Raw genomic sequence first — 11,887 nt, 5'->3', positions numbered from 1 at the left:
GCTGCAATTTTTAATCATATTTTTTACTTACTTAATTTAAAATATATGCTCTCTACCTCAAATTAGTGGTGCATGGCCCCTGTATATCATACTTTTCCTGTTAGATAGATGACTGTCATGACTCTATTCTAATTCCTTTCAGGGAGAAATTTTTTAATTGAAATAAGATAGTGCACCAGAAGTTTGCATTTTGTTAATCGGGGCCCACCTACCCCTAGGCTTTCCATATTGGTCTCAGCTTTCATCTAAGTAACTCTGTTCTCGAGATTAAGGAAAGGTGGACGGACAACAGTGGGAATTTATATTATATATGTAGATAAGCATTACTTATATATTGTGTTGGATATTCCTATTTCATTTATATGTTGTTTCCTTTCTGATGAAGATAGCAAATATGGCAGTATTCTTTTAAAAACACTGGCAAGAATAGAACAAAAAAATTCATTTCTAAAATTAAATGGTGTAAAATTGACTCCACCGAGTGGTACTTTCTCAGAAAGGGAGAAGTAACAAGATTGTTTAATTACATCCATTAACTGACAATTACAATATAGAGGGAATCTGTGAACTCTTGCTATTACAGGATACCACAAAGTATGTTATGGCCTAATGATTAGTGGTTTACATAGTAGTTAATTAGAGCCATATTAATGTTACTAAATATCAAGTAATTTGGCTTAATAGTAGTCATTAGGTGCCATCTCTTAATATATTTAATAACTATAATTAAATTCTTAATTAAAGAAGGTTCTGGAAGAAAAGAATTGCCAAAGCAGAATCCCAACTTGCAACTCCTGCATACCATATAGTATTCTAGTTATCTTATTAATAATGCATAATCTAAAAGTCAGGTTTATATTTGTATAAAGTATGTTACTTTAACAAAAGTTGCTTTGGGAAGAACTCTGAATGGTTCTTAGTGGATATTCTATAAGTTTTTTGTAGGAGCAGTATATCATCCATTAATGGTACATTTTTAGCTTGTTTACATTAAGTTTATTTTTTTAACGTTATTCAGATAATTCAGAACCTATAATAATTAAAGATACTGGACTTAGATTTATGCCACAAAATTTAATCTTTATAATATGCTTTTTATTTTATGTAAGTCTAGGTATGCCATCTTTGTACTGTATTATGTATATAATTTGCTAAAATTTGAAAACCTGGAGTCAGATTCAGAAAATTTCTGGAGTTTTTCCTGATTCTGAATTCTTGCAATGTTCAAGAGGAAAAAGTTAACTTAATATATGGATAAAGCAGATTGTCTTCCACTAGATGGCTTTCCTATGCAAATTTGATTGATTTTTACTTATAAAGACAAGTCCCCATTGGGCAAAACTCTAATGCATTGAAATTTTATGAAAAATATTGCACAAGTTTATTCCATGAACAAATTTAGAATTTTTTTTTTTAGATAAAATTAGTGATGCTACTTATAAACATCAGAACTTTTATTCTGCTCAAAGCTTTAATATTTGTAAAATACATAATTTGACAGATAACATATACAATTTATAACTAAATATGTTATGTAATCTGTGACTCAATTGCTGTTACATAGTCAAACAATTTCATTTCCCACAACAAAAATTACAGGATAATTTTTAAAATAACAATTAACAAAAAATTTATTCTCTTATTTGATAATATAACAACTAAATATCTTAAAGAAATTTTCAAATGAATGAAAATTAACAATATAAACATATTTACATTTTTATAAACTGTCGGCGCAACAAAAATTATTCGTATCGACCGTAAACAGAGCCTCGCCATTTCCCCCTCGTTTTTAAAGTCGAATCTCCTGATCCTCCTTTGAATTTGAAAATTGTCCATTCATGAGAAAAAATACTCTCGCTGTTTTCTTCACGCCAGTGGCTATTTGATTTTTTTCTCCTAATTTGAAATTTAGAGCGCATATCACGCAACATGGCACTGAGATTGACACTTAGATATGAATGTCTTTTATAAATTTCAATATCTAATATAAATTAGTTTTATCACTTTGTTTTGTATATTTTGGTTTATATAATTGTGAATTATCTAAACACAATGTTCATTTTTTGGACACAGTTTTTCCAAAACTTCAATTTTGTCATTTTAGTTATTTGTCGTGTCGTTTAGATATGATTTTTCAAATCAAAAACTGTATCCGCCGACTGGCGCCTTCTGATCCACGACTGCAAACTGGAACTGCTGATTATTTTCATCAATGGCTGGCACTATGTCTTCTATGTCCTCTTCTGTTCCAAAATAATGTTCTATAATGTGGAGTGCCTTCTTATAAATATCCGCATTATTATGCGATTGTAGAAACTCTATTTTATCTAGACCTGTAAGCAAAGTAAAGTTTAGTAGGAAATAGATTAGTGTGTGGTTAGAACAAACGTATAACTCACCGTAGCATTCCTCAATCATGACACCATAGGGATTAACTCCACCATTGTTTCTCGAATCTTTTTCACCTAGCCTTAATATGTTTTCTAAACCATTCAGAGCAACTAAGACAATCTTTGGATCCATTACTGTCAATAGCTCACACAATGGAGGAATACATCCTTTCTCTACTAAATATCTGTAAATCAATCAATCAATGTAATATGTTTAACAGTATAAGAAGAAAAATTATCATGGTTTTAGAGAAAAATTATGATACTGTTGACTTTAATTACTTATAACAATCATATCAAGATTATGTTTAATAATTATTAAACCAAAATAAATGTTATTGTTAATTGTCTACTTGGACTTTACTTATTAATAGGACTTAATACTGGTGTTTAAAGATTGGCACAGCAATGAGAGTTAGTTCAGGAAAGAACAAAATTGCTTTATTATATCACCTGTAGTAGTAATTTCTGTACACATACGTGTTTCGGGCTAGCATGCCCCTCATCAGCAGTACTATTACCATACACTAAAAATGTAACAACAATAAAACAAATAAGTTACAGTATAAGTTAAAAAAATTCTTCACTTAGCCATAAAAAAAACAATTTTAAAACTTACAGTAAATACATATTCCAATCCCGAGTATAAATGTATCTTTATTTGTTTTATTGTTGTTACCTTTTTAGTGTATGGTAGTAATACTGCTGATGAGGGGCATGCTAGCCCGAAACACATATAATATGTGTACAGAAATTATTACTACAGGTGATATAATAAAGAAATTTTGTTCTTTCCTGAACTAACTCTCATTGCTGTGCCAATCTTAAAAACCAGTATTAAGTCCTATTAATAAGTCCAAGTAGACAATTAACAATAACATTAGAATTAAGGACAGTAAGGCTTTTACAATTACAAATAATCTTGATATAATATATTTTATTGTTTTATATTAGTCTATATGAAAAAACTACAATTGAAGACAAACAGAAATTGTGATATTTTTATACATCCTTCATGGCAACAGAGAAACAGTCTTTTCAACTGTGTTCCTGTAGCTGTTAAGTACCTGTAAGAAGACTACAGATTTTAATGTCTGTCTTCAATTGTAACATTTTTGTAAATGATTAAAAAAAATCCAAATGACTTTTTATTTTATCCAAAAATTAGCAGCATTATTAATTATTTGTTATTTTCCTCAATATTTAAATATTCTCAAATAGTTTCTTTGAATGAAGTCTGACTATAACAAAAATTTATATTTGACAATACTTTTTAATTAAATTAATTAAGATTCTACATAATATTTCTTGTACAAAAAAAGTTTACATTCCCACATCAGAAATTAGCCCAACATTTTACACACAATCAACAATCCACAAAAATGACAAAGTTTCTTATACAAGCATCACATACACAAAACCCAAAACCACACCAGAGACCTTACACAATACAAACCAATTGCATGTTGTTGTGCACTTTACAAAACACTTGCTTCATGCATCACAAATAAAATATAACACAATATTCTCCCAAAACAACAAAATAGCTGTAGAAACCGTACATGTGACACACAGAACAATTAATCTTAAACTTTAGTCATTATATGACAAGTACGCAAACAACCTGTAATCAATACTATATTGTAAGGAGTCAAATAAAAAAATGTTTCCTTTCACTAGGATGATTTTTTTTTAATTCTAAAGCATAAGTTAATCTCTGGACTGCCCTCATATATTCAGGTCTAGAATAATAAACAGATTTTTTTCATTATCATACTAATTATTTTGAGTTTTTGATTTATTAATAATTTTTCGTTACTCATTGCCTGCGTAAAGTCCAGGACTGGCATTCTTGAACGCTTGTTTATGTAACACCCTGTCAGAAAACTATCTGAGCTCTGGATAGAAATCTATATATTGTAACACCTTATGAAGTCATTTGACAGCATCCCATATTCACGGTTATTATGGATACATTTGTAAAGTCTAATGAGTTAAATGTGTTACTAACGAGTTGGTCATAAAGTATAAATTATACTCAGTATGCATGCTCGATGTTAGTGATGTTTCAAACAAAACTCTAATGAAATTCACAAAGGAGAGAGTTAGTTTACTTCGTGAAGAAAATGGCACCCAGCAATATCAATATTTCTATATCTACTCAAGTGATTACATTGTGGATTAAAAGGCGAAATGATACAAATAACTGTCCATCAGAAGCAATCTAAGAAAAATATTTCAGATAGGACTGCATTAGCAACACATGTATGTTTAATTTTAGAAACTGCCATTTTGTTGTAAACAAATTGGTTGGAATATCTAACAAAAGTACGAATAACAATGACATCATTCTCATTTAACTCATTCGACTTTATGAGCGTACCTATATATGCTATATCTGTACAAAATACATTTGTTATTCATTATATTTCTAGAAAACACAAAGCAACACTGGAGAACAATAATACATCCCAGACTGTGCACAATGGACCTTTCAGGTTAAGAAGCATTTGGCCTACTGGTCCCCACTTGCACAATAGCACCCCAGACTTCATATGCATGTTGAAACAAACCAAATACAAGGCAAGGAATTTTCCAAGATTCCTTAAACCTATTCTGGTTCTCCTGGCCCGAAATCTACTATCTAATAGGTTAATGTATTCATATATTATGTTGTTTCAACATAACAGAACAACAAAATGTTTATGATATGGAGTAGTCTGCATATATCGTCTAGCGCTTCCTCTGGTACCAAATTGTTTCATAATTTATTAGTATTATAGCCGTTATCTAGCCTGATGACATACAGCATTGATTGGCTTGTAGTTTTATAATGTATGAGGTTTTAGTGTTTAACCTGTCCCGTGTTGACCTCATTTGACCTGACTGTTGACCCTGAATATACTCATTTCTGCATCAATGTTTTTGATACTAGATGTTGCTATGTGTCATAATTTTTATATTAAAACAAACTTTTGGAATATAATTGTTTTTGTTTTTATATTTTTCAATATATTTATTTTATTTCTGCAAAATAAAATAATAATTTTTAACAATACAGTAGCCATGATTATTATTTAAAAGAAATATTTTTTTCATTAGGCTTAACATCGACAAAAATTTATTATGATCAATAATTAATATATAAAAAGTTATAGAGTAAATAAAACATCTTATTTATCTTATTTCTAAAAAAAAAGTTTTACATTTTGAGATAACATTTAAAAATTTTAAAGAATAAGAATCATGCCACATGCTTGTTCTTTAAGACCAAAGAAAGCAATAGAAAAATATCACTTTCTTGGTCTCTTCTNACTAACTTTTGAAATATAATTGTTTTTGTTTTTATATTTTTCAATATATTTATTTTATTTCTGCAAAATAAAATAATAATTTTTAACAATACAGTAGCCATGATTATTATTTAAAAGAAATCTTTTTTTCATTAGGCTTAACATCGACAAAAATTCAACATGGCAGCCACATGCAATGGAGAAAAGTTTAAACATGGGATAAGTTTCTTTATTCATATTTTCAGAGCTGACACATTTATATAGTAAGGATGATATCTACCATTATGTGGTAGATATCATCCTTTGTGAGATGTGTTTTGCTATAAGATGCATTTTGCATGTAAGCAGCAGTAGTCTAAAGTTATTGCAAACATGCAGAGCATGCCTGTCTGCCCATTATACCAAGAAAGAAGATGGCAAGCACATCACCCTGGAATCAAAATTTGCCGCTGAAGTGAAAGAATCTAGATTCCTTGGTCAAAAAACAATTTTAAGAATGCTCAATTGGCTGGCAAAATTCTTATGCTTTGGGATGTCAAAGGGGTACTGTTTTCAACTTCCAGACTGAAAGCTGCCATTCAACAAAAAACCAAAGCCTTATCAGTTCAGGTCCTTCTTGATAAAGCTGCAAGACAGCAACATCATCCCACATTGCCAAATTCAGAAATTTGTAATAGTTTCTAGAAGTTTGACTTCTGATAATAACTTCTGATTCAATTTATAACGCTAAATTTTTGTTAAATAAGTAATTTAATATTTACTTTTTTTTTGGATAGGAAACATCATCAGTAGTTATTTTCAACTTACCTAATTTGCTTTGGCGAACCTCCCGACGTAGCATTAGTAATTGCCCAAGCTGCTTCTTTCCTTGTTTTAAATTCTGCTTTTGTCATTATTTCAGTCAAAATTGGAAATATTTCAGCATCAATTACAGCCTACAAAGGAGGGAGGTTTTTAATTATTATTATTATTAACTGAAAAATAAATTTAAAATGTTTGTTAAATAATTTGAAANATACCTTAAACCTAGTCTTTCTTTTCACATATAAATATTAGTTGTGATTTATAAGATTTTGTTTTTATGTTGAATCAACCTTATTGAATTCTTAAGCTGGAACTAATGCATAACAGAAAATTCACACCTTTCTCTCACTTTCCAGCAGCAACAGCTTAATAAACATGTTTTGAGCCAAATTCAGAGATCTGTGTCAGGTTAAGCATATACAAATATATCAATCTACTATGAAAATAGAGCATTAGTTGTAATTTGTTTATATATTTTTTTATCATCATTGCTTTTCAATGTTTTTAATACAAATATATAATACATTGAAACTTATTAACTGAGAAAAAGCACATTTCAGAAAATAAGAATATAAGTTAGAAGTTGTAACATCAGACTGATTCTTTACATATACAGTAGAGCATCGATTATCCGAAACAATTTGGGACTGGGGTCGTTCGGATAACTAATCACGTATGAAAAAATATATTAACCCATTCCATGTTGAAATTTTTCTCCATTGCATGTCGCTTCACATTAAATTTTCACTGATGTTAAGCCTAACAAAAGTTTTTTTAAAAATAAAAAATGTGGCAGCATCAATTACAGCCTACAAAGGAGGGAGGTTTTTAATTATTATTATTATTAACTGAAAAATAAATTTAAATTGTTTGTTAAATAATTTGAAAAAAAACTTAAGAAAATAGAGTTCTCATTTTCATTATAAAATGTTTTTAATCTACGAATGTAATTACACATAAAATCAAACCTTATAGTAAAAAACAAGTGATAGCACCAAATTTTAATAGGGCTAATTAATTAAAATTTATCAGTCATTAAAATTTGGCATTATTCTTTGTTTAACCTAAATACACTGTATACCTGTATCTGTTGTCTGTTTCCTGCAGTTATGTTTGATATAGTCCAACAAGCCTCTTTACGAATCGATTCTTTGGGTGAAGACAACAATGCTAGGAGACACGGGAGGGCATTACAGTTTAAAATTACCTGCGTCTGGACGTCGTCTCCCGTGACAATATTTCCAACCGCTCTTAGTGCGGCAGACACCACATTCTGGTTGTTGTACCTGTTTTTATATAAAAAAATTCAGATTGAAATAATACTTAAGTAAAGAATAAAACAAAGGTAACTTATTTACATTAGCAATTCCACCAATCTATTGCACACTCCAGAATCAATAACTGTTTGTATTTTCAAATTTGGACCATCTGAGAGATACGATAAAGCCCAACATGTATCCGCTAGAACGTCGCCATCATTATGAAACAATAACCTTGCTAAGGCTGGCAAACAAGGAGATACCTACAAATATATTGAAAATTAATATTTCTCAATATTATATAAAACCTAAAAAAATATTAAAATGGTCACTTAGTAATTCAAATTATAACAATAAAAATATTAGTATTAAATTTCATTCATTCTGTATTACACTTCTTGCTTGAACTAATTTTGTAGACTAAGTCCTTTTAGAATAACTTTCAAAGTTTGTCTTGCAGCATAAGTAGTAGTTAACATATAAAAAAAAGGAGAAATGATGCTAATTTAGTTATCACTTTATATGATAAGAGAAAGAGAAAAATATTTATGATAGTCACCAAAGAAAAGTAAGTACAGGAAATTATTCAAAAGTATTCAAGTAATTTCCTTGAATCGAAAAAAATTGAAAGATTGACATATTCGAAGTATACCAATGGTATTTCTTTAAAATTCTATAATTAACAAATTCCAAAATTTCATTTTAAATTCATTTCTATAAATTCTGATATGGGAGAGGCTCCTATCTTGGCAGGAGAATTTGTAGAGCTAATAAGGATATCAAAGAAATCAATTAGATTTATTTGATATCTCAATGATTCTGTTTACAGGCTAGACATTTATTTCCAAAGATATTCATAGAGAAATTTAACATATTAAGAAACTAATAAGTTTTCACTAAAAAGTTTTAACTTATCCATTAATTATAATCAGATCTATACTTAATCAAATAATCAGGATAATTACTTATGATTGTATGATTAGAACGGTTGCATGATTATTACCTAATACTTGACAAGAAAAATTGTTTATTGAACAAATGTTTTCAACTTATTAACAAGCCATCTTCAGGTTTTGAACTCAAATTGTAAATTGTCCCAAAAATATAACATTTGTTTTTTCAAATTTTACATTCAAACTTAATATTTTAAATACAGATTTAAAATGGAACGAATTAAATAAATAAATGATGAACAATAAGAGGTTACCAAAATAAAATTCGGGTTTAAAAACCTGAAGATGGTCTATGCCAACAGGTTGAAAACATTTGTTCGATATATAATTTTTCTCAGTGAGCATTAGGTGGTGTAATAAGATTGTAGTCTCTCTGCTGAGTGCACTTTGTATTGTAAGTGTATGTAAATAAATAGCTTCCAACTTTTGTGATGGAAACAAATTTTTAAAATCTAAGAATCATTTGATTGTAGATAGACTGATGACTTGAAAAAACCTTGAAATAACATATCCTGTATGCCATCAATTAAACCTTCTCAGCTTCCCTTTAGTTCCTATGTCAGCAAGAATCATTTTTCTGCAATAAGCCTTACCTTTGTTTTTTACAAACTCAAAAGAAAACCTAGCAATTTATATCTTTAGGAAAATACAGAATATTACAGTGTTTCATAAACATTTTATATTCTGATATATATTTTTTTAAATTAAACATAATTTGAACTCCTATAATTTACTTTCTAAAAATTATCCTACAAAACTAAAATTTTTGCTATTTTACATATTGTACTGCACATTATGATGAAAATTAAAATATAACGGTACCTGATCAAATTGCGGAGAAGGATTTTTTCCTCTACATAAATTGGATATCGTCCAAGCAATGTTTCTTGTCATAGATATTCTAGATGATTTATTTAATAATCTGAAAAGTATAAAATTTCCAATTAATCAATTCAAAAATTAATACAGATTATATAATATAATTGACACCTAAGGCTATAGCAAGGCACATCAAACTTTACAGTTAAGATTTAAAAGTCTAACTTGTTATACTTTTAAATCTTAAATCTAAATGCCATTTTAAAAGAAATTTAATTTCAACTTACTGTAATAATGGAACTAAGACTTTTTGGTTCAAAACGTAATCTCTACATTCTGGGCTATCTCCAGCTATATTTCCTAAAGCCCATACTGCCTGAATTCACAAAAAACTTCTTTTAATAAAAATAAATTAAATTTTTTAAAAAATAAATAAGATTATTTCATAAACCTGTTCTTGGACGTCTTCATATTCAGATAGTAATAATCGAATAAAAATAGGTACGGCACCGGCTTCTATCACCATCCTAGTTTGCAGAGATGTTCCGGAAGCGATATTTGTCAATGCCCAAGCGGCTTCAAACTAAAAACATACATGTTTATTACATAAAACTTTATATTGCAGTTTTATTTTATTTATTTTAGATTTAATTGACAGGTTTTCAAATTAAAAAATACTTTTTAAGATTTCAACATTCATTTCTTCTAATTATTCTCATGTACAATAAGTGATTATGAAATCTAAATATATAAAATTGCTTGTCCTGACTGACTGACTGAATGACTCACTCACTGATTCATCATCACCCAGAGCAGACCACTTAACCTAAAGAGGTGAAATTTGGTAGACAGTTAGGGTATGTCATGGAAATGCACACTAAAGGGATTTTTTGAAATTCTCCCGCAGGGGGAGAGGGGGAGGATTAAGGCTTAACCGGAAGAATGGCTTCTACTGTACTATTTTAGATGTGATTTTTTGTTTTTATCTGCATTTTAGCAGGGTATGCCATGGGAATGCACACTAAGAAGGGATTTTTCAAAATTCTCCTGCGGGGGAGAGGGAGAGCATTAAGGCTTAACCGGAACAACGGCTTCTACTGTACTATTTTAGATGTGATTTTTTGTTTTTATCTGCGTTTTAGTAGGGTATGCCATTGCAATGCACACTAAGAAGGAATTTTTCGAAATTCCTCCGCAGGCGGGAAAGGGAGAGGATTTAGTCTTCATCGAGTACTTAGATGTATTAAATTAATAACATTTCAGACATTGTTATAAATATTTTTATCTATTTCGATTTTAAAAATGTTCGAACCGTTTTAAATTCAAATTTGTTATTGCATATTGGTTCAATTATAGAACGATTGTAAATGTTCCAGAAAATTGATCAAATTGAAAATAGTTCGTTTGTTTCTCAGCAATTCTCATCATTCTCAGCGGTAGGTGTTATATAACAATTACTATAGTTGTTGAAATACTGAATATAAATGGGATTTGCTTGCAAAATCCGTGCGGGCAAAGCCACAAGTAACAGCTAGTACAAAATAAATTTACAATTATTTTATATGATGAAATTTTTAATAATCTAAGTATATTTTGCAATTAATACTTACTTGAAGAGTGCAATTATCATCTCTCTGTAAAAATTCCACGAATTTTGGAACAATTCCTGTTTGTATCACTTCGTCGATAGGCGGATTGGGTTCTATTGGGTTATAATAAATTCAATTTATATGAAAGAAAAATAAAGTACAGTAGATCCCCCTATAAAAGCATTTCCTATAGTTATGATTCCTATAAAAATTGTGGCATTATCCGTAAACAACGGTAAAAATAACTCCTATAATACGTAAAACGTCATCGGGCAGCCGAACTACTTACCCGCCGTCCGTAGCGCCACGCTACGGAGAGATTTCTATCGTCTGGACAGTATTATATAAATTATATATAAATTAGGTACTGTACATATAATTATATATTAATTATATATAAATTAGGTACTGTATATATAATTATATATTAACTTAATTTATTGTAACTTTATTATAATTAAATATATATTTTTCGCCGTCTAGCGTCACGCTACGGCGAGTTAGGCGACCTATCGTCTGTTTAGTACTGTAATTTTATACATTTCTTGTGAAAGAAACATTTCTTATTTAACGGCCATAAAAATTATTTATATTAATGATGTCTCCAAAGGTCAACGAAGTTTTAGCAGAAAAATAATATCAGAAATAGCGGCCGCAATTTGATGCGCTGTTCCGCGACGAAACCAAGCTTTAGCAACGAGCGTAGTCAAAGGGTACACACTCGGTAAGTAATCCTACAATTTTTTGTTTATAACGTAGTTTATACGGATTATTTTT

At 29.5% G+C, this 11,887-nt stretch overlaps 1 protein-coding gene across 1 annotated transcript in view; it reads right to left on the bottom strand.

Moving 5' to 3' along the window:
- Positions 1-1,436: 1,436 nt before the first annotated feature.
- LOC111624472 (importin subunit alpha-6-like) overlaps positions 1,437-11,887 on the bottom strand; it is a 20,007-nt gene continuing 9,556 nt past the window's right edge. The window contains exons 2-10 of the mRNA XM_023367316.1: positions 11,132-11,223; positions 9,973-10,104; positions 9,809-9,897; positions 9,525-9,624; positions 7,849-8,012; positions 7,572-7,776; positions 6,494-6,621; positions 2,403-2,578; positions 1,437-2,336 (exon numbers count right to left, since the gene is read on the bottom strand). Of these exons, the coding sequence (XP_023223084.1) occupies positions 2,143-2,336; positions 2,403-2,578; positions 6,494-6,621; positions 7,572-7,776; positions 7,849-8,012; positions 9,525-9,624; positions 9,809-9,897; positions 9,973-10,104; positions 11,132-11,223 (1,280 nt within the window). The 3' untranslated portion in view covers positions 1,437-2,142. The remainder of the gene's footprint in view (positions 2,337-2,402; positions 2,579-6,493; positions 6,622-7,571; positions 7,777-7,848; positions 8,013-9,524; positions 9,625-9,808; positions 9,898-9,972; positions 10,105-11,131; positions 11,224-11,887) is intronic.

This window comes from Centruroides sculpturatus, unplaced genomic scaffold (genome assembly GCF_000671375.1).
Source record: "Centruroides sculpturatus isolate CEXI.00-Female unplaced genomic scaffold, Cexi_2.0 scaffold286, whole genome shotgun sequence".
Taxonomy (NCBI): Eukaryota; Metazoa; Arthropoda; class Arachnida; order Scorpiones; family Buthidae; genus Centruroides; species Centruroides sculpturatus.
Note: the sequence above shows the minus strand (reverse complement) of the source record. Positions and strands in the feature narration are given on the sequence as shown.